Source organism: Amphibalanus amphitrite, unplaced genomic scaffold, assembly GCF_019059575.1.
Source record: "Amphibalanus amphitrite isolate SeventyFive unplaced genomic scaffold, NRLGWU_Aamphi_draft 000128F_arrow, whole genome shotgun sequence".
Taxonomy (NCBI): domain Eukaryota; kingdom Metazoa; phylum Arthropoda; class Thecostraca; order Balanomorpha; family Balanidae; genus Amphibalanus; species Amphibalanus amphitrite.
Window position 1 is genome coordinate 871,665 of NW_024881623.1, and position 20,502 is coordinate 892,166.

General features: G+C 49.2%; 1 protein-coding gene across 1 annotated transcript; it reads left to right on the top strand.

The window, feature by feature from the left end:
* The first annotated feature begins 4,617 nt into the window (after positions 1-4,617).
* On the top strand, positions 4,618-15,830 carry LOC122381849 (serine/threonine-protein kinase 25-like). Its single transcript, XM_043366552.1, has 9 exons — positions 4,618-5,330; positions 5,777-5,872; positions 7,123-7,251; positions 11,203-11,368; positions 11,720-11,877; positions 12,050-12,235; positions 13,329-13,483; positions 13,970-14,123; positions 14,509-15,830. Exons 1-9 carry the CDS (start codon positions 5,265-5,267, stop codon positions 14,722-14,724), a joined length of 1,326 nt encoding a protein of 441 aa, XP_043222487.1. The 5' UTR covers positions 4,618-5,264; the 3' UTR covers positions 14,725-15,830.
* Positions 15,831-20,502: the final 4,672 nt, after the last annotated feature.

A 20,502-nucleotide genomic window follows, 5' to 3' on the forward strand; every position in this document is an offset into this window, starting at 1 on the left:
CAGCCAAGCAGTAAACAGCACACAGATGACCGAGTTTAGGTAATTTTAGAGACAAACCGTGGACGAATAAGCAGGCCCTGGGTTCAAGAATCGAGCCTTGGGGCACTCGCAATCCAAGCGTTGTGAACAGCGACAGTCCGCCAGCTATCACAGCCAACTCTTTCGCTCTATCATAAGATTATATATGCTCCTCGATGATATTAAACTCTGAACCAGGAAAAGGTACTGATAGATTTAGAAGATACACTTTTTTGGCATAATGACATGATCTAAGCAGGCTATAAATTATCGGGAAATAATCATGGAATATTTTTGTTTGGACGATTTGTTTAAATTATTTTATGTTTGAAACGCAGGTATTCATTGATAAAAAGCTGTTATATTTCGGCATCCAAAAGGTGTTGTGTTTCACATACCTACAGCAATGCGCAATGCGACATAGCTATCCACTTGGGGAGCCGTTGTGCGCCATTTCGTCAATCCATCATTCTGAAATACTCGGACACTTGGAGTCTTCCAAATGACGGCTATCGTTAAGGATCCGTGCCCAGTTCCACTGAACAGTGGCCATTGCCTACCTTCATTGAAACGCTTCACGCATGCCATCTACCGCTAACACAGCGAAGCTTTGCAGTGCCCTCTGCACCGTGTGCATGCGTTGCAAGTTAGCCCACATGTAATCTCAGTAACAATCCCTGCGCAAACCTTGGATTCTTCGATATTCACGCACCAGTTCGACGCTTCACGTCAGTTAGCGCACGGTGTCCTCACTGAGCTCCAGGGTCGTCCATGGACGACCTTGGTCGCTAACTTTGAGTAAGCCTTCAGCTCTTTTTGCTCTATGTGACTGTAGGTAGGTCATCTAGGATAACTGCTCAGTCCGGGGGAAACCTAGCGGTGATAACGAACCGGACTATTTATCTTTGCCTGTAACAGACCCCGATCATGGCCATGGACCCGACCGGACCGCCTCCAGGGGCGCGTCTCCCACCCGACCTTGACCCACCAGAAGGCCGCGCTCTCATCCTGATGAGCCGGCCTGATGGCACTCCACTGCGAGGGAACCCGTTCGCCATCATCAGGGAAATCCGCTCGATCTGTGACTCGGAAGTCGAAAAAACCAAACAACTCGGATCTGGCAAAATTCTCATCTCGACCTTCAACAAATACCAAAGCTCTGCCCTTCTCTCCTGCCAAACCATGCTCGGAAAACCTGTTTCGGCTGTTCTTGCAACCAACCTGATGTCATCGCAGGGTCTCATTCACTGTCCGGACCTCAGCGACCTCTCTGACGAAGAGCTCCTCACCGAACTAGCCCCGCAGGGTGTTATCGAGGTGCAGAGGCTCAAATCCAAGGACCGAACTCCAAACCCCCTGATTCGACTTCGCTTTAAAGGACTCGATCTCCCAAGAAAGCTCCTCTGCGGGTACCTCTCCGTCCCTGTTCGACCCTGGATCCAGCTGCCAAGGCAATGCCGTAGGTGCTGGAAGCTAGGCCACTCCATGCGCTCTTGCCGACGAAAAGAGACAGTCTGCGGGCAGTGCTCTGCCAGGGACAGCCACCCCACAGGTGACTGTACCTCGGTCCCAAAGTGCCCTCTCTGCTCTGGTCCACACCCAGCATGGGACCGAAACAGCTGCCCCGTCTGGAAAACCACCAAACGAGACACTCGAGAGCGAGCGCCATTCCAACCCCCGCCGCTCAACTCCACAGCTTGGCCTCCACTTGAGAGTCAGCACCGAACGATGCAGCCCCCTCCGGCTCGCACAGACGCCTCTGTCCAGACAGATGGTGAGGTCATGGCCCCTAAGGCGACCGCAGTCCCTGTTCAGACCCAGACCGAGACAGCCAGCTCTCAGACGACCGACGCCAGCACCCAAACGACCAAACTGACCACCTTCGACTCGACCTCTCAAACTCGACCCGCCCGACTGGTCTCTGCCGAAGTCCAGACTGACACCCCCGACTCACCGACACCAACCACGGACCCCGACGACTTCGGCTGCTCTCGAAGCAGGCCGTTCACCCGAGGCTACACGGCGAGCTTCCAGCCTGACAGCCCCCGAAACGACACCGACGATCCCGATCCAGACCTGATCCCGAAGAGACGTCCCAGGGGTGAGATCCCTCCACCTGACATCGGGTCGCTGAAGTTTGAGTACGCCAGCGGCAGGCGACTTTCCTACCCTCCCTCCACCCTCTACTGGTTTGACCATGAAATCCGACTATACGACCTTGACCTTCGCCCAGAATCCAAAGCGTACAGGGCAGCCGTGGCTGGCTTCTATTTTGACGGACCCCCTCACCACGGACGCCGTATCTTCCTTCAGAGAATTCCTCCAACGGGTAACCACTAGCCCTACCAACATCGCTGCCTAGGAGTCGAGCTATGCCTCACGGCTACTCCTCCAGAGCCACCAAATTCCAGTCAAAGTTGTACCCCTGAGACGGGCGGGACATGACTGGGGCACCCGGGTCACACCGGCTGCCATAACCCGCTGGCTGTCTCACTCGGTAGGCCGGTTTTTATTTTGGCCGATCCCTGCGAACAGCCTGCGCAATTACACTTTCACTGTCCACATTAGAGATATAACGTAACGTAACTATTGCGGGGATTTTTACTGTACTCGACAGTTTTTGCCCCTTGACTTAGGCACCAGGTTTTTTCTAGTTAGGACTTTTCCTGGTAAATACATCCCACAACAAACATCACACATTGCAACACCTCACACCATCAGCAGCAAGATTTACAGCAGCAAGTATGAATATTCTACCCCTTTCTGGACACCCTTGCCTTGTTAATCGGACGCCACATGAGCCGAATTAAAGTAAAGTTTGCTTCTCTCTCTTGCTTGGGTCAGAATTAAATAGCTGACAGTAAAGTAAAGTAAAACGAAAGATCTGGCTCATTGCCAGCCTTAGTAATTTCCCCTTCCCTGGCGGTTGCCTTAGGCATGCCGGGAAGACTAAATTTAAAAAAAAAAACTCAGTAACAATGTAATTCCGAGACCTCTGCGCCATAAAAAGTGAACGGGTTATTTGTACTTGAGCCGGATATCAGGTAGAGGGACAAACGTCTTATCGGAGTAATATTGGTGAGCACTTTATCGAAATGTCGAGTGTTATGCATAATTGGCTTTCGAAAATAATAAAAGGAACTACCTAATTGAATGGTGGCATTTACCTACTCCTTTAATCGATTAGTGTTATAATCTTTTGATCGCCAAGAATCGAGACGGCGTAGATCTAAATGAGGATAAGTTGAATTATAATCATATACATAAGACATTTACGCATTCACATGTATCAAGTGACGGAGCCAATATCCTCACATTAGCACACTTTTATTTTTGAAACGCGTATGTTCCGAAAAAAAAAAACGAAGCTTCAACGGTGGGGTTGGCCGAAACGGGCTAAACAGTGTTCTTTATAGGCGACTGGGTGCAGCGAGCAGTGATGGAGCTCGAAGTAAACTTCATTGAATCCCTTTGGCTTTTGCAGCCTGCAATGGTCGAAGTCGTTTCTAGTGAGGCCTTCACAATTGACGGCTGACCGACAGGCCCACAGTGCAGAACACGATGGACAAACCCGCCGGTATTTGGCTCCAGCCTGGATTACACCTACTCTGTTAGTCAGAGATTCGACAGGCCAACCACACGGCCATTCATCAGCTCATGTATGCCTAATGGCTTCGTGCACTTGCGGGTTTCGCTTGGAGGTCAGCAGGCAACAGCCACCAAGGTCGTCTCAAGAAATACTCAATGAAAACTTAGCCTCACGTATCGTATCCATATGAATGTAAATGGAATGATGATTCAATTCGTAAGAAAATTCAATTCTTATACTGTTTAATTATTTTTATCTTCACTTCGCCTGTCAGTGGGGCTTGTCCCTGTTGGTGATTTTGGTAGATAAACAAACAAACAAATAAACAAAATTGGTGGTATGGCTTTGTTGAAAGCTGGATCTGTTGTCCCGTAGAGACATTAAGTGAGTGCTAAGAGCATTTTCCGGACAGCATATTTCTTCCCAGATTTACACACTGCCATCCGTATTCAAACAATGCTATCTGCTATCTAGTTAATCGTTATCCTCCTCAGTCCTCAGGATCTCCTCACCGCACACTGGCTCCTCGGACCGCAGCATATCTACTCTGAGGTGACATACATACATGCTACATGAAATATCTCCACTGATAAGTATTGGACATCACGGTACCAGCCACTGCACTTGAACAGGACGACCTCACAGACGTCCCTACACCGACCATGTCAAGGGTGACAATGTAGCAGACCAGCTAATTTGACCAGGCAATGTCAGCACTACTTTTCTAGCTACCTGGGTCAGACGTTTCTTTACTTTGCTAGCTACCTGAACCGGACAACGTCCCCTCACCAATTACCCGCGCGAGCTCCTACCACTATCACGACTGCTACGCTCGCTGCGTCCGCTGCCATTGTCCACCGTGACGACCACCGGTCACGGTTCCGTGACCCCGTGCCTCCCCGTGACCCGTGCCGTGACGCGCCGGTCCGGCAGGCTGCGAACCCGTGTCCTCGGACTATCAGTCGGTATCTAATCAGCGCCGTGTCGCTGACAGCCCGTCGACAATGGCCGACGTTCGTCCGGCTCGCCGCGATACGACCCGGCACTTCTGCTAGTGTTGCGAAGTTTAGGAGGGACAGTCGGGTGGGCGGAAGCCACGCCTTTCCCTGGTGTTCATAGACGACCCGTGAACTTCAGCTGTGAGTGTTAGAATTGATTGTGGTGAATATAAAGAGGAAATAGCTCGAAGGTATTGCGATTTGGATTGCGCAGCGTGGCGGCTGGCGGCGCACGACAAGTGAAGTTGGTAATTGACGTCGGTCTATACTGGTGGTGTTCCCGTGTGGTCACTTGTGAAAATCTTCAGTGGCAGTCGAGCATGGCAGATTGAAAGTGAGCCAGTGAAGTGACAGAATGTGTTTCTAACTCATAGTCAAACGGTGCGGGTCTATGGTGAGCCAGTGACTTTCGTTGACCTCAGACGGAGCGAAAATCTTCCAGTGACAGCTTTACCAGGGCGACCGCCGAGCGTTCTGGAGACAAATCGGTCCTGTAGTGAAGTGCAGTCTGAAGTGACGTTCCGGCCTGGAGCTGCCTGGATGCCCTAGTGGGCCCAGGGTTATACAATAGTGTGGTGCGTTTGCAAGTCGCGAACCCCAGGTCCTGAGCATTACACCGGAGTCCCGGCCGGTCCTTGCCGGCCGCACACGGCAACTAGATGTGGTCCCTCTCCAAACGGTTCCGCAAAATGTCGCCCTCCGCCGTCGAATCAGAGGAGAAGGAGGTAAGAGACGGAGTGAGAAAGAGAGAGAGAGAGAGAGAGAGAGAGAGAGAGAGAGAGAGAGAGAGAGAGAGAGAGAGAGAGAGAGAGAGAGAGAGAGAGAGAGAAGGAGTTGAAAGAGGGAGAGAGGGAGGGGACTGAGGAAAATTGCTTGTACTGACCAGATGCCGAGGTCTGCATATGTATAAAGTTTCAATGACTTGCGTTTCTTCTTTAGGATGCGCGTCGTTTCCTGTAATCTGCGGTGATATAACACCTTCGCACACGTCATGTTTCTGTTTCAGCCTAGTGGTCTGCGAGCAATCTGGATTACTTACAAATGATAAGATATTTGGCCATCCCAAAGCGTTGCACATCATTGTAGATTGTGGTAGGTACTTGAACTGTCAAAATGTTTTCGTCAATGTGAATTTTCTATGTACTCACCGTCTGTCATTTTTTCGCTTCAGAATCTCGACCCTGAAGTGATCTTCACCAGAGAGCGCAAGATCGGCAAGGGGGCGTTCGGAGAGGTGTTTAAAGGCATTGACAACCGAACTGGCCGGGTGAGTGCGAAAACTACTGAATTTGAGCTCAGCCACAGACTTATCTAATACGAATTAGAGCTAAAGAGAGGAACCTGAGCCTCAGCAGGTCCCTTCTCTGCTCTCTCTCCGCCTGGTTGTGACCATCTACCATCTTCCTCCCCGTGTCACGAGAACTCCTGTGAATACGAACCATTGTTTGTCACCAAGGCTGCCTTCATCGGTCGGGCACAGGACACTATCTTCACTATCTTCTGCCTTCTAAGTCCAATCGATAGTATGAAAAGCAAAGGGGTTTAGGCATGAGTGTGGCCTTCCCAACTGAGGACGTCGAATTTGATGCCGTGCTGAAAAAAATAGATACCTACCTATGTGTGACAGTGGCAACTATCGATATTATATTCATGGTACACTGCAACACGTTTCTTTTTATCGGAACACTAAACCACAACCCATATCTCAATGGCTCATGTCTTACGTAACTTCTGTATTGTTTTATGGCGTTACTTAATGATAAAAGTCCGTGTTATGACACCTTTCAATAGTGCCGCGTTCGTTACAAGTCAATACTTGGAGAATACAGTAAACTTTGTAGGTACGATACATATTGCAAAACGAATTATAGCTTTAGAATGTCTGATAGGATAACGTGTGCTGTATGGTTATTATCTCCCTACCCTGGCCTGGCATCGATGGGACTGGTTTATTCTGAGCATTGTTGCAAATTGCAAGAGAAAATAAAATTTATTTCCTGGACGTTTTGGAGGGTCAATTAATAAGTTACGAAAGGATGCTTATAACACCATACATGGCGGTTGAAACAATATGACCATGGGACTTGAACGAAAAGCCGTATGGGGTGTAGGTATGTCGGTTATTGAGCTCAGATAAATGTATACTTAAGATCTGGTTGCTGCTCGTTTCTTTACTCCTGTTGTGAGTTTTTCTCGACGAACGTTCTTTGCATCATTTTAGACGAAAATTTTTAAGACGATCGTCTCACATGTAGGGTTAGTTAAATCCTATAATAAGACGCATGCGTATCATAGAAAACTGGGCAAATGTGTGATTGTAAGGAAAATTTACATCTTAGCGATGATTCATGATTTCGTGCTATGGATAGTGGACATTCTGTCCGTTCGTATGTTTTTTTTTTTGTTATGTGACATATGACAACGTTGTCGTAACACCTAGGCATTCGTGACCATAGTTTACATCGTTACAGTGACCCTGTCGGTGACGCCGGGTCCTCTAATCTTCTGATCTCTCAGGTTGTTGCCATCAAGATCATGGACCTGGAGGAGGCGGAGGACGAGATCGACGATATCCAGCAGGAGATCACGGTGTTGTCACAGTGCGACTCACCCTACGTCACCAAGTACTTCGGATCCTACCTGAAGGTCAGACCAGCGACAGCGCTTACTTCAATTGCGCGATATGTAGGTACAGAGCTGTTTGCTTACATGGGAATAAAACCTGACTATTTTTAGAAAAGCATATGCGGCAATTAGAAATGTAATGACAAGGGTTCAAATTTGAACAATTCTTTTGAAATAATAAATATGATTAATAGGTAATGCTTCCGTTTTACGACACGAGTACCTATAAGTGAGATGCAAAAGAGCTAAAAAAAAGATAATTACATTACAGGTTTTTTCGCTTAGTTTAATTTCCATATTTAGTCAGGCTTATCATATCCCTTTCATAGGATACATAGCATGATTAATGTACCATTTTTGCACAAGGGTATTGAACTATTCAAAATAAATGATAAATATCAAATAACTATACATTGAATAACAATAACATAAAAATATAACATGCATAATAAATAACTGACATGATAAATAACTAAAAACAAATAACTATACTTTTATTTCAAATGAAGCCAACAATTAGTTTATTATCTACAAGACACAGATCAGCCGGTGTCTCTCAATGGGGTTGGGAACTCGATTTTTTAAGAATGTATAGAAATGATCAAACTGTTTTCGCAGAATTTATGCTGCATACAATTTCCTCATGAAATCAATATGCTGAGAGAAATGGGGGAAGACAGATAGAAAACATGTTTTTTAAGGTTCTTGAAAAAGACGCTCTTGATGCTGTTACGTCACATGTCAGTTTCTGCGGTTGACAAATAACGGCGCTGGGCGCATCTGGCGCACCACCGATTACCTACATGTTATTTCTATGTGTGAAAAAGGTTGTTTGTTTCATTCTGCCATCCGCGCTGTTTTTAGCTTTAAATCATGCTAAATCATTCACGGATGAAAGGTTCAGTGTCAAAAATTGATGCTCTGCCGTGTACTGTTCCCATTTAACATTGAGCGCGTGGTAAACATTTTGTGAACCTCGAATTTTCAAATGAAAAACATGATGAATCGGAAGATGCTGAAGGGCAAAAGCCTTTCCAATACGCATTTGGCCTAATTTACAATTAAAATTTTAATATTTCTCTAATCTTATTAATGATTGCTTTGTTCTTTTTCATAAAAATAAATTAAGGCGTTGAGAACCGAGGTAATTTCTATCTACCGTGCCTTAACTTACCAGCAACAGCAACCTATCTACGCCCTACGGTGGCAAGGGAGACTGTGAAAGAAGCGTAAGATGGATTCTTAACAATTATTTTGTGATATACTGAAGGACAAAGTGCAGAGAAAAGCGTACAAGTCCTGTTTTGTGCCAGGCTGTTGCAGTAGCACGTATGAAACTCCGAAAACGATCTCCGTTTATGTCCCGAACAACATCACCCTGAGGAGATGATCGTCTGCAATAGCAAGAAGAGCTGATGCAAGTACTTTGAAATCCACTATCAAGTCGGTGATATTGTTGTAATGATCACTGTGAGGTGAGATATTTTGTGCAAGGGCTGAGTGTAGGTAATGCCCAGGAGATGACCTCCATTCGCCCCCTGACCGGTCAGGGTTATAAAATTTGAGTGGATGGCGGTCCGTTTGGGGTTCAGATGTCAATTGTATTTTGTTACTGTCAAACAATACATGCTATGCTGGCAGCGAATGTGTGTAACGTCGGTTTTCGAAACAGAAGTTAGAACTGTAACGGCAGAGTGCTTGCTGGTCTCATCGTAAGTATTGTAACAGTATTGTAAGCATTGTCAATATTGTAAGTATTGTGAGCATTGATGTATGGTAGATATCACCAATTACCTCACATGATCTCGCCCCCAGATAACCCTCTCCGGTGTCCCTGTCAGTAAATGGCACCTGGATATTACAGATAAGATAATTTGTCATAATTCTTATAGAATTGGGCGGTTTTGACTCGTTTACTTGAGGCAGGTCGCATTTCAATATTTTTTCATAGGCTTGCAATGTAAAGGTCACGACTCTGACCTAACCTCAGGTCACAGATAAAAAATATGAGATATACAAACGACACATACTGCAGGTACTGTTTTGAAGACTTGAGAGGAAATAACTTCGTGAAAAACTCAAGCTCTGACGTGATTGCAAACTTTTCTGAGGTGGGGTCAACAAACCCGCTCTGGTTACCTGACCTGACCTGACCCGGCATTTTTTTTTTTTTTGCTGAGATGTGCGCGATGAGCATTTAGGAAAAGTCACCAAATATGAGCTGAATGTCTCGCGGCGTTTGACAATTGTACAAGAAAATCCTGAAAGGCCTCCCCGTCCGAAATAGGGTTAATGTGTATATGAAGAGTTGCAGATGCTAAACATACCCAGATCTAAGACTGCAGTTCCCAGCGCCGCTGCAACGTTTTTAAAACAAACATACATACATATAACATACAAACATGTTTATTTGCATCTGTTTTGGATAATAGCAACTCATGGCGCCATCACCCGCGAGAACTGTTAGGATTTGAGATATATTTTTATTTAGGCCATTAGCTTGGCTGTATATTAGTTGGGCGGAGTTTGGTAGTTTTTTATTTAACTTGTGGTATGTTGTGCTGATTGCAGGTTGTTCAAACCTTTCAAATGTAAGGACCTTATTGAACTCAACCCTACCCCTACACTACCCTCTGGACATTTTCCAAGCCCACAAGCATCACGACGCCGAGATGTAGCCGGGAAATCACCCTCGCCATCTGCTCTAGAGCTAATCGGTGTGGGGCGGCGTGTGGGGCGCCGCTTAGCCTATGGGGGTGCACTTGTAGTGGATGGGGGACGGGGGTGCACCTGCATCCCTTTCATATGGAAAGTTACTTCCCTGATTACAGCTCCCCGTATTGCACCTAATCAGGAAACGGCCAGCAAACGAAGGAACTATTTTTGGATGACAGTCGAATAGCCGCTCACGCAAGGAGCGGAGCTCCGCCCCGTCCAAAGTGGCCAACAAAGCAGAGACAGAGGCAGCATCACATCTTCCATCAAAGAACTGGTTTCTGGCTTGGAAGATGAGCTCCATCTTTGCATCTGAGTCGGTGCTGTCTGTCAGGAATCAGCTGGTCTAATGGAGTGAGACGACTAGCCATCGTATCAGAGCTGCCTGGTCCTCGTAGCATTTGCACCGATTCTTCTCGATCGGACTCTGAATTCTGTCCCTCCTGCGTATTACTTGAGGCATTGCTATGTAGCAAGTCTTTGGCAGTTTCATAATCCATGCTTTGCAAACAGTGCCATAACAATGCAGTTAATTTTGGTTAATTAATCACCAAGCTTCTTTGCAAGTTCCAATACAGTTGAATCGCACGCGATTTGAGTGCAAAAATCAAGAGAAGTGCCAACTTGTTCCCGTAACGTATTTTGAATATTGGCCTAGAAAATGAGTAATTTCCAGATAAAATAACAGCGAAATCAGTTTTCGCTTGCCAATAAAACTCACAGATATTGAAGCTCCACTATTAAAGGAGCATTTTAGTATATGTTATTCTTGATAAAATTTCTTAGCCACGCAATACCAGAGCAAAATAAGGAGACACTGAAAACACGACCAATCACTCCGATTTACCATAGGAAAATACATAGAAAATATATGTCGCAACTGCGCCAAATATACATACAGTTATATACCTACATGTGACGTCATGATTAGCCCGACCAATCAGAAGCAAGTTGTTTTCAGTCACAAATAATTAATTTTTGAGCTAACTAGGTATTCTTTTAACAAAATGATTTTAAATTAAATCATGAAAAATTCTCAGCTTTCTTATTTTACCAAAACATGCAGAGTGTGGATATAGGTCCCAACCCTATTAAACGTTGCAAACGATAAGCATTTAACTTGTCTGGTATACCAAGCGTATAAGGAAGGAATGTCTACTTCTGCACTGGCAGAAAAAAACATATTGAGCATCCTTGACCGTTTATCCTGCGGTCTAAGATACAATGAAGATAGTTCCTATCTATGCTCGACTGCAGGGCACCAAGCTATGGATCATTATGGAATATCTCGGGGGTGGATCTGCCCTTGACCTAATGAAGCCGGGAGTTTTGGAAGAAACGTATATCGCCATTATTCTGAGAGAGGTCATCAAGGGGCTGGAATACCTCGACTCGGAACGGATACTTCATCGAGATATTAAAGGTGTGTACTGTGTTCTTTGTAGCTTATGTAGGTTTTGGTTGCCATTATATTTTTCAGTCGTAGCCGGTCAGTCGTAGCGGGTTGGTCACAATGTGGGATGGGCGGTTATGTCGAGTCTCAACTGCTGCAAGTACAGTAAATAATTCAAACCATTTTAATTTTAGCTACTTTATCATTCCAATGCTAATATTTTCTGCGAGCAACTTGTTCAATACCTATTGTCTAAAATAATAGCTTCATGCTTTAATCTGTATTTAGGCCCATTATGTATCGCGGTATGATAGACATCGGATTTCATAGATGGCGGATTTTGTTAAGCTTCGTTACGAGCCACGAAACTTTCCTCCCCAGCGGCCAACATCCTGCTGTCGGAGTCGGGCGACGTGAAGCTGGCCGATTTCGGCGTGGCTGGTCAGCTGAGCAGCGATACCGTAAAGCGGCACACGTTCGTGGGCACCCCGTTCTGGATGGCGCCAGAGGTCATCCAGCAGGCCGCCTACGACTCCAAGGTGGGCATAGAAGGTAGTGGTCCGAAGGATACAGATAATATTGTCATGTAGATACGCTCTGTACTGTATAGGTACACATATGACATTTGCGAGGTGCGTGTGTAGGTGAAAATAGCCACATTCCATATTCCAAAGGCCTGGTAAATGTTGACGGCGCTTACGCTCTTCCCAGGCGGATATCTGGTCACTAGGGATCACAGCCATCGAGCTGGCCAACGGCGAACCGCCCTTCTCGGACCTCCATCCGATGCGTGCGCTCTTCCTCATTCCCAAGAGCCCGGCGCCGCAGCTGCAGGGCGACTTCACCAGGCCCTTCAAGGAGTTTGTCGAGGCGTGCCTCAACAAGGACCCCGAACACGTGAGTCAAACCCCCACTTACTGGGGAGGAGTTGCTTGGTCTTTATTTTTGCATTGTTATATCTCCGAAACATGGTTTCGGTTCTATAGCATTGCCATTTAGGAACAACTTGCTCTGCCATATTTCGTTAGTTATGACAAGCGGATAACTACTAGATATCCATAGTTGATTGTTATATCAAACCTTATTCATCATAATGAAATGAGAATCTTGCTGCTACCGTTTTGCGTAAGGAATACTCAACCACGACAACGACGCAGAGTGCCCCGCCCTGTGTAGCTGAGCGACATTGCTGTTGATAGATGGCAGCACCATAGAACGCCTGAACGATACTGTGCCGCAAGACATTAAATCCAGATCGCCGCACGTAACGCGTAGCATTCGGAAGGGAGAGAGAGAAAAAAACGAATGTTGGCATAATGCACGACTACGAGTTATAAAGTGGAATAGAAGCTTGCCGTTCGATTGGAAAATATATCCTTTTATTCTATTTGGTGGTGGAAATATTTTAAAGCATAAACTCAGAGCGTACCTAGAACTCGGGACTGATTCCTTCGGACTCAGGATTAATCCATTCCCTTCCGTTGTCACATCCCTGTCTCGGCTTACGGGATCACGGTCATCCTAACCGGCAACCATGGTGAAAGTCCAATTTGATAGAAGCGCATCCCACTGCACCGGGATGACCCAGCGTGGCTGGGTGACCCGTCTCAGGAGTCAGGCAACGGGCTCACCCGCAGAGCACCAGCCGACGGTCGACTCAGCTTAATGTCACTGCTTTGTCATTTTATCACGATGCCCTGAATCGGTCTCAAAACACCAAAAGGAACCTACATTACAAAACAAACAAGCAAATAAATAAACTAATTAATTAACAGATAAACAAACAAACAAAAAGGAATGCATAATATCAGCGGTCAGGGGCCGGGGTCAGGCGAGATTAAAAAAACATAATTTATTTCTACATCATTTCATTGAACATGCATAAGACCAGACTTTCAGAGATGCTTTCCAAAACAACATTCTATTAGATTCTATGTTGTTTGTGCTCGACCAGTGACCATATGTTTTATCGTGTCACGTGTGCTGCTAGCGCCCGTCGGCCTCTGAGCTGCTCCGTCACCCGTTCATCAAGAAGGCTCGGCGGACGGTGTGTCTGACGGAACTGGTGGACCGGTACAGACAGTGGAAACAGACGGCGCCCGACTCCGACAGCGAGGCCGACACCCAGTCCATCAGCCAGTCAGAGTGAGTTAGACAGTCAGAGTGAGTTCGTCAGTGAGTCAGTGATTCGGCCAGCCACTCAGAGGTGAGTCAGTTAATGAAGTATGAGCCGGTCAGCCAGCCAGAGTATGTATGTGAGTGGCAGTCAGACTGAGTCGGTTAGACAGTCTATGAGTCGGTCAGTCAGAGTGAATCTGTCACTGAGTCAGACAGCCAGCCAGAGTAAGTCACTCGGCGCTAAAAGTCAGAGCTGAGGTGAATCGCAGCTAACTAATACACAGAGTTAAATGTCAGGACGGCTAAGACGAAAGTCAAGCGTTCGAGTTATGTGCTTATCTGAGTTGGAGAGACTTGGGGGGAGGGGGGTAACGAGGCGTTGATTGGTGATGCCAGACCAAAGTTTTATTTTCCCAGGAAGCTGCACCTCGCGACCTCACTCTGTCCCAACACAAACGTTCATTCAATGGTATCAGTCAGGTCAGTCATTTGATCCCCAATGACCTGTTCCAGGGACGAGCTGTCGATTGACCTGGATCTGGACGAGCCTTGGTGTCACACGGTGGTCGGACCGGCGCCCCACCGGCCGGCGCCGCCTCCGCCGCCGCCTCGAGAGCACAGGCGCAGCCAGGTGCTGCAGAGCGCCATCTACCCGCTGCTGGCTGAGGTTAGTGCTGCCAGCTGTGTTATCTGTCAGATTATTCGTTGGGCCGTTACGGTTGCGGTAGTCACTGGAGTATAAATGCCGTAACCGGTTGTTGTTGTTGTTTATTGGGGCTTTAGGGCGCATCGACTGCAAAGGTCATTTTGCGCCCAATGCCGTAACCGGTACGTTGTATGTATTTAAGTTTCCTGTCTTCTTTTATTACTTCTCCTTTTGTTACATGTCTGTCTGTTTCACGTTTGTCAATATGTTTGTTATGGTCTGTCCGTGTCTGAGGGACCTCCTCTGACCCCCTAACGCCCTCCTCTCGCCGTCCCCAGGGGCCTCTCTAGTCTCCCTCCCCCTTTTTCTGACCCTCCCTTGAGTCCCTTCCTCTGACCGTCCTCAGCTGCAGCGTCGCCACCGGAGCCGTCTGCCACCGCCGGGGCGCACCTCTTTCTCCGGTCGCGGAGACGAGGTCGAGGAACTTCGCACCGCCTTCGAGCAGGCCGAGCGCGAGTCAGCCGGCGTGTCGGACCGGTTGGTGCAGCGGCTGCTGCAGAAGCTGGTGCCCTCCGCCAGTCAGCAGCAGCTGCGCGCCAGCTTCCAGCGGCTGGTGCGGTGAGCGACGCAGCTGCTGGTGCTGCTTGAAGCTGTTGGTGTTGGTCTCTCGGTGGCTGATCACAGCACCATCTGGACTCCCGACAGTGCTGTCTTGCCTGAGTCGCACGGCGGGTGGCATCTGAATTTAAAGCGATGGCGGACTTCAGGTCTAGTCTCCCCTCCGCCGGTCTTCTATGCGCCGCCAGGCACCAAGGAGAGGCGGAGTGCGGAGTCATTCTCAAGAATGAGCCTATGGAGATGCGGTAGCGCTTCTGAGCGAAAAACAGCCGGGACCAGTGCATATGGCTGAGTTCAATGGCACAGCCTTACGGCGACAAGAGGCCGAAGCCTGTCAGGCCATCTGGCACCGACAAATGTAGCTAGCAGGAAGCCGATGGCCAAGTTGTTGAGTTCCCTATCCTGAGTTGATGCCTTGATAACTTGTGCATCGAATATTCATACCACATAACATTGGCTTTCCTTAGCGTGGTCATGATAAGGAATATTGATTGATCCTGATGAAATCGTGGCATGCTTGATCATAAACTAGTCCGCTTTTAGTTTGATGTATTCAGCGATTGCTTTTGTTCCCTCGTCGTGTTGTGCTGTTGCGTTCAGGCGTCAGCGGCAAGCATTTGCGCTTCGGCAGAGGTGTTGTGAATGTGTACTATGTAGGTACTGGGCGATACCCTTCCACACACAGATGCACAAGGAAGGGTTGGTCTGTGATTATTGGATGTCTTGTAGCACTAGTTTACCGTTGAAACCGAGCAGCCTGAATGACGTCTACTGCTTTGGCCCCGATTGGGACTTGTGATTAGTTCCATACCGTAGACCGTAGCGCTTGGCGGCTTAGGGTGGGCCATGAGCCACCCGCCACACACGGTTTTGTGCTCAGTTTGTCCGAATTCGATGACAAGCACCTGTTGATTTCACAGTCGAACTATCCAGATGTTATCACGAAGGTTGTTACCCGATGCGAGGTATGATCGTATGTAAATGGGCCATTGTCCGGCGCTTTCTGCATTGTTAGGCATTAAAGTCAGCAGGAGCTTTTCGACGTACAAGCGTCGCTCACTGTGCAGTGCACAACCATTGCTGACATGTCAATAAACGTTCACTGTTCAATGCTCTTCTGGCTGCCGCTGCTGTTGATCCATTCCTAACTGAGCTGATTGACTTCAGTGGCGTATCCAAGGGGGGATCCTGGGGGTCCTAGGGTCCCCCCTGGAGCCTAGAAAAAAGTTTTTTTTATAACACGGAAAAAATTGAAATGACTTCAAGGGCCCTTTTGACCACTTCCCATTTTATTCGCTAAAAGAAAAAGTATTGTAGAACTCTTTTAGGGACCCAATTGAGGATGATTAGAGGACACATTTAGGCCAATGAGGGACCTTGTGAAGTATACAGAGGGCCCTCTCAGGTACACAGAGGGCCCTTTCAGGCACACAGAGGGCCCTCTCAGGCACACAGGGGGCCCTCTCAGGCACACAAAGGCCCTCTGAGACACACAAAGGACCCTCTCAGGCACACAGACGGTCCTCTGAGACTCACAGAGGGCCCTTCCAGGCACACAGAGGGCCCTCTCAGGCACGCAGAGGGCCCTCTCAGGTACACAGAGGGCCCTCTCAGGCACACAAAGGGCCCTCTCAGGCTCACAGAGGGCCCTCTCAGGCACACATAGGGCCCTCTCAGGCACACAGAGGGCCCTCTCAGTCAGACACACAGAGGGCCTTCTCAGGTACATAGAGGTCCCTCTCAGGCACACAGAGGTCCCTCTCAGGCTCACAGAGGGCCCTCTCAGGCACACAGAGGGTCCTCTCAGGCACACAGAGGGCCCTCTAGGGCTCACAGAGGGCCCTCTCAGGCTTACATAGGGCCCTCTCAGGCTCACAGAGGGCCCTCTCAGGCAAACATAGGGCCTTTTCAGGCACACAGAGGGCCCTCTCAGGCAAACAGAGGGCCCTCTCAGGTACACAGATGGCCCTTTCAGGCACATAGAGGGCGCTGTCAGGTACACAGAGGGTCCTCTTAAGCACACAGAGGGTCCTCTCAGGCAAACAGAGGGCCCTCTCAGGTACACAGAGGGCCCTTTCAGGCACACAGAGGGCCCTCTCAGGCTCACAGAGGGCCCTCTCAGGCACACGTAGGGCCCTCTCAGGCACACAGAGGGCCCTCTCAGGTACACAGAGGGCCCTCTCAGGTACACAGAGGGCCCTTTCAGGCACACAGAGGGCCCTCTCAGGCTCACAGAGGGCCCTCTCAGGCACACATAGGGCCCTCTCAGGCACACAGAGGGCCCTCTCAGGCACACAGAGGGCCCTCTCAGGCACACAGAGCCGGCCCTCTCAGGTACACAAAGGGCCCTCTCAGGCTCACAGAGGGCCCTCTCAGGCACACATAGGGCTCTCTCAGGCACACAGAGGGTTCTCTGAGACACACAGAGGGTCCTTTCAGGCAAACAGAGGGCCGTCTCAGGCACACAGAGGGTTCTCTGAGACACACAGAGGGTCCTTTCAGGCAAACAGAGGGCCGTCTCAGGTACACAGAAGGCCCTCTCAGGCACACATAGGGCCCTCTCAGGCACACAGAGGGCCCTCGCAGGCAAACAGAGGGCTCTCTCAGGTACACAGAGGGCCCTTTCACTCTTTCAGGCACACAGAGGACCCTTTCAGGCAAACAGAGGGCCGTCTCAGGTACACAGAGGACCCTTTCAGGCATACAGAGGGCCCTCTCAAACACACAGAGGGCCCTCTCAGGTACTCAGGGGGGCCTCCCAGGCACACAAAGGGCCCTCTAAGACCAGCAGAGGGCCCCTTAAGACGAACAGAAGGCCCTCTGAGGTACGAGGGTCAATGTCAGGCCACAAGGTACCCTATAAGGCCACCAAGACGGCCCTCTTAGATCAAAGATGGTCCCTGGAGGTCACCAAATGGCCCTCTGAGGTGAACAAAGGGCCCTCTGAGATCGAAGAGATCAAAGAGATCAAAGAGGGCCCTCTAAGGCGAATGGAGGGCCTTCAAAGGTCACAAAATGCCCTCTGAGGCCACTGGAGGGCCTTCTGAGGTGATATGAGGCTATGTCAGACCACCATGAGCCCTATGAGGTCATCAGGCCCTCTGAGATCAAAGAGGGTCCTTGGAAGTCATCGGAGGACCCCTTAAGGCCCATTGAGGCGAACAAAGGCCAGAGGGCCCCCTTAGACACCACAAAGAAGTAAAAAAGATCCCTCTGAGGTCAAAGACAGCTCTCTGAGATGTAATAGGGCCATTTGAGGCCTCCTGGGGCCCTCTGATGCCACAGAGAGGCGCCCTCTGATGTCAAAATAGGGTCCTCTGAAGTCTAAATCCACCAGAGGGCCCTCTGAGGCGAACAGAGGGCCCTAACATCCACCTCAAAGAGGGCCCTCTGAAAATCAACTGGCCCTCGGAGTCAGTGTCCCAAAATCGTATTTTGGCTTGGGTGTCAGAGGGGGAAAAGGTCACCCAAAAGAGGGATAAGAGTGAACAATTGTCAGTCACAGGGCAGTCGGAGCCCTCTGAGAAGGCCACTTGAGCCTTACAACAGAGGGCCCTCTGAGGTGATATGAAGGCCACTATGGGCTATGTGGCCACTATGGGCTCTATGAGGTCATCAGGCACTCTGAGGAAAAAGCTGGCCCTCTGAGGCGAACAGAGGGCCCTTGGACAATCAGAGGACTTTTTAAGTCAACTAAGGGCCTTATGAGGCCAGCAAAGACCCTTTGGGACACAAACAGGGCCTCTCAGGCACCCGGAGGGACCTCTTTTCTAAGGCAAACAGGGGGTCACCTTAGATGATATGAGGGCTATTTTAGGCCACTAGGGGCCTCATGTAGCTCAGTCCCGTAGCTCAGTTGGTTAGAGCGTTGGACTCCGCGTGGTGAGAGCACGCGTTCCCGGTTATAACAGTCCGGGTTCGAAGCGCGACGGGCGCTCGACATTTATGGGCCTCCTGACAGGTATGGTTGCGGTTGGTGGCAGGCCGTAGCCAGGCGAAGTCAGTGAGGGGACCGGCCGTGCGCGGCTTTGTGCGCACGTTAAACTTTGGACTCTAAATTCTGCCATAGAATCGGAATTGCGCGATCGGAGGGTAGAGGGCAGGGTCATCGCAACAAGCTTCGCTTAGCGGTGGCTCTGTCCTTGTGAATCCTTCCCATCAAAAGGTTCGGACAAAATTTATTTTAAAAAAATGTAATAGTCCAACCTACGGTCATTTGAAGTAAAAGAGAACCTTTTGAGGTAAAAAAGGGCCCCTGGAAAGAAAACAGAGGGACCTTTCAGGTACCAAGAAGGTCCATGGAGGCCACTAGAGGACCCTTTGAGGCCAGTGATGGTCTTCAGAGGCCATCAGAGGGTCCCTCTGAGGGTAACAGAGGGTCCTTAAGACGACCAGAGGCCCTCCGTGAAAATGCGGGCGTCACAAGGCCCGGTTTGCATCGAAGGTCAGGTAGCTATGCCCAGTTTAGGCTCTCTGTTGCCTGCCGACGTGTTCCGAGCTGTCGCAAAAAAAAAACGATGTGGTGGCACCCACGCCCCCCCCCCCCGGCCGGCCAGGGTCCTTCTAACCAGGGATAACCAGGGCGTGGAAATTTCAGACGGCTCATGGCTCCGGCTCCGGAGAAAAAAAATCGGCTTCGGCTCCGGCTCCGGCTCCGGCTTTGACTCCAGTACTGAGTTCATCCTTTATACAAATAAATACGGGTGGAAAAGAAAAAATGAAGGATTGGTTAACGTTGCTTCTGTATTTGCATAACAAGGCTATTTTGAATACCACATATTTTACTGCCTTGTATAGGTACTGTGAAACCAAACTAGGTCAATAATGTTTTCCTCTTAAAAAAAACAGCCGGAGTCGCCGCCTCTTTTACCGCTCCGGCTCCGGCTCCGGGCTATATTGTTTCACGGCTCCGGCTCCGGCTCCGGCTCCAGCCTCCAGGCAAAATATGCCGGCACCGGCGGCTCCTCCGGCTCCAGCTCCGGCTCCGCACCCCTGCATCTATAACTCGGCTTCTGAGCCACGTACCAACACGCCTAAGGCAGTGTTCGAAGGGACGCAAGCAAACAATAATGACGAAATTACGCCTGTCACTTTTTAGATCAGTTCAAAATTCAGTTTACATAGGTCATCCAAGGTTAAATTTCGCCAATTTTCAGGTCCAGTTTCGACAATTTTCAACAAACCACCGCATGATTCGGAAATGAATAGAGCTACAGTACCGGGGGAAAGCGTAGCTAATAGCTCTTTTAATACCCCTTTCGCCGTTTCCATCCTCAGGACATTCAAATCCTTCTCCTCCATGCCGCAACCCCTGATCCGGACTGGACCTGGACGGGCAACTTTATTCCATGCGGACGGCTCCCATTGGAGCGCACTGCAGCTCCTAAGGAAGCACACTCGTAACCGGGTGCAGTGAGCACTTGGGAGGCTGGTCGGCCTGTCCTGTTGGACAGGCTCAGCCCCAGTGACTCACCAAGGTGCCCGCCCAGACCAATGTCTCCCTCAATTCCTATCATCCTCCGGCCCTGAAATGTCTCGTCAGACCGAAAGCCGAAAGGGCCTGGGTCCAACCCAACAAAACAAACAAAGCTCTTTTAACCCTCGCCGGCACAGGCCATTTTGCGTCCTTCGACGGCACAAGGAGGGGGGGGGGGGGTGGTACGTACGACCCCCCCCCTCGCGTTTGGCCCCTGATCGAGCTAGAGCTTCGCGGAAAAAACGAGCGTGTTGCCCGTCACGAGACGAAGCCGATGATACCCAATTTTAAGGTCCTAGGTCATCG

Bases quoted from the DNA above. Each gene is read 5' to 3' on its own strand.
- LOC122381849 (XM_043366552.1), top strand. From the start codon at position 5,265: ATGTGGTCCCTCTCCAAACGGTTCCGCAAAATGTCGCCCTCCGCCGTC. The intron at 5,331-5,776 runs GTAAGAGACGGA...TTTTCGCTTCAG, and splicing joins TCGAATCAGAGGAGAAGGAG to AATCTCGACCCTGAAGTGAT. The intron at 12,236-13,328 runs GTGAGTCAAACC...GTGTGCTGCTAG, and splicing joins TCAACAAGGACCCCGAACAC to CGCCCGTCGGCCTCTGAGCT.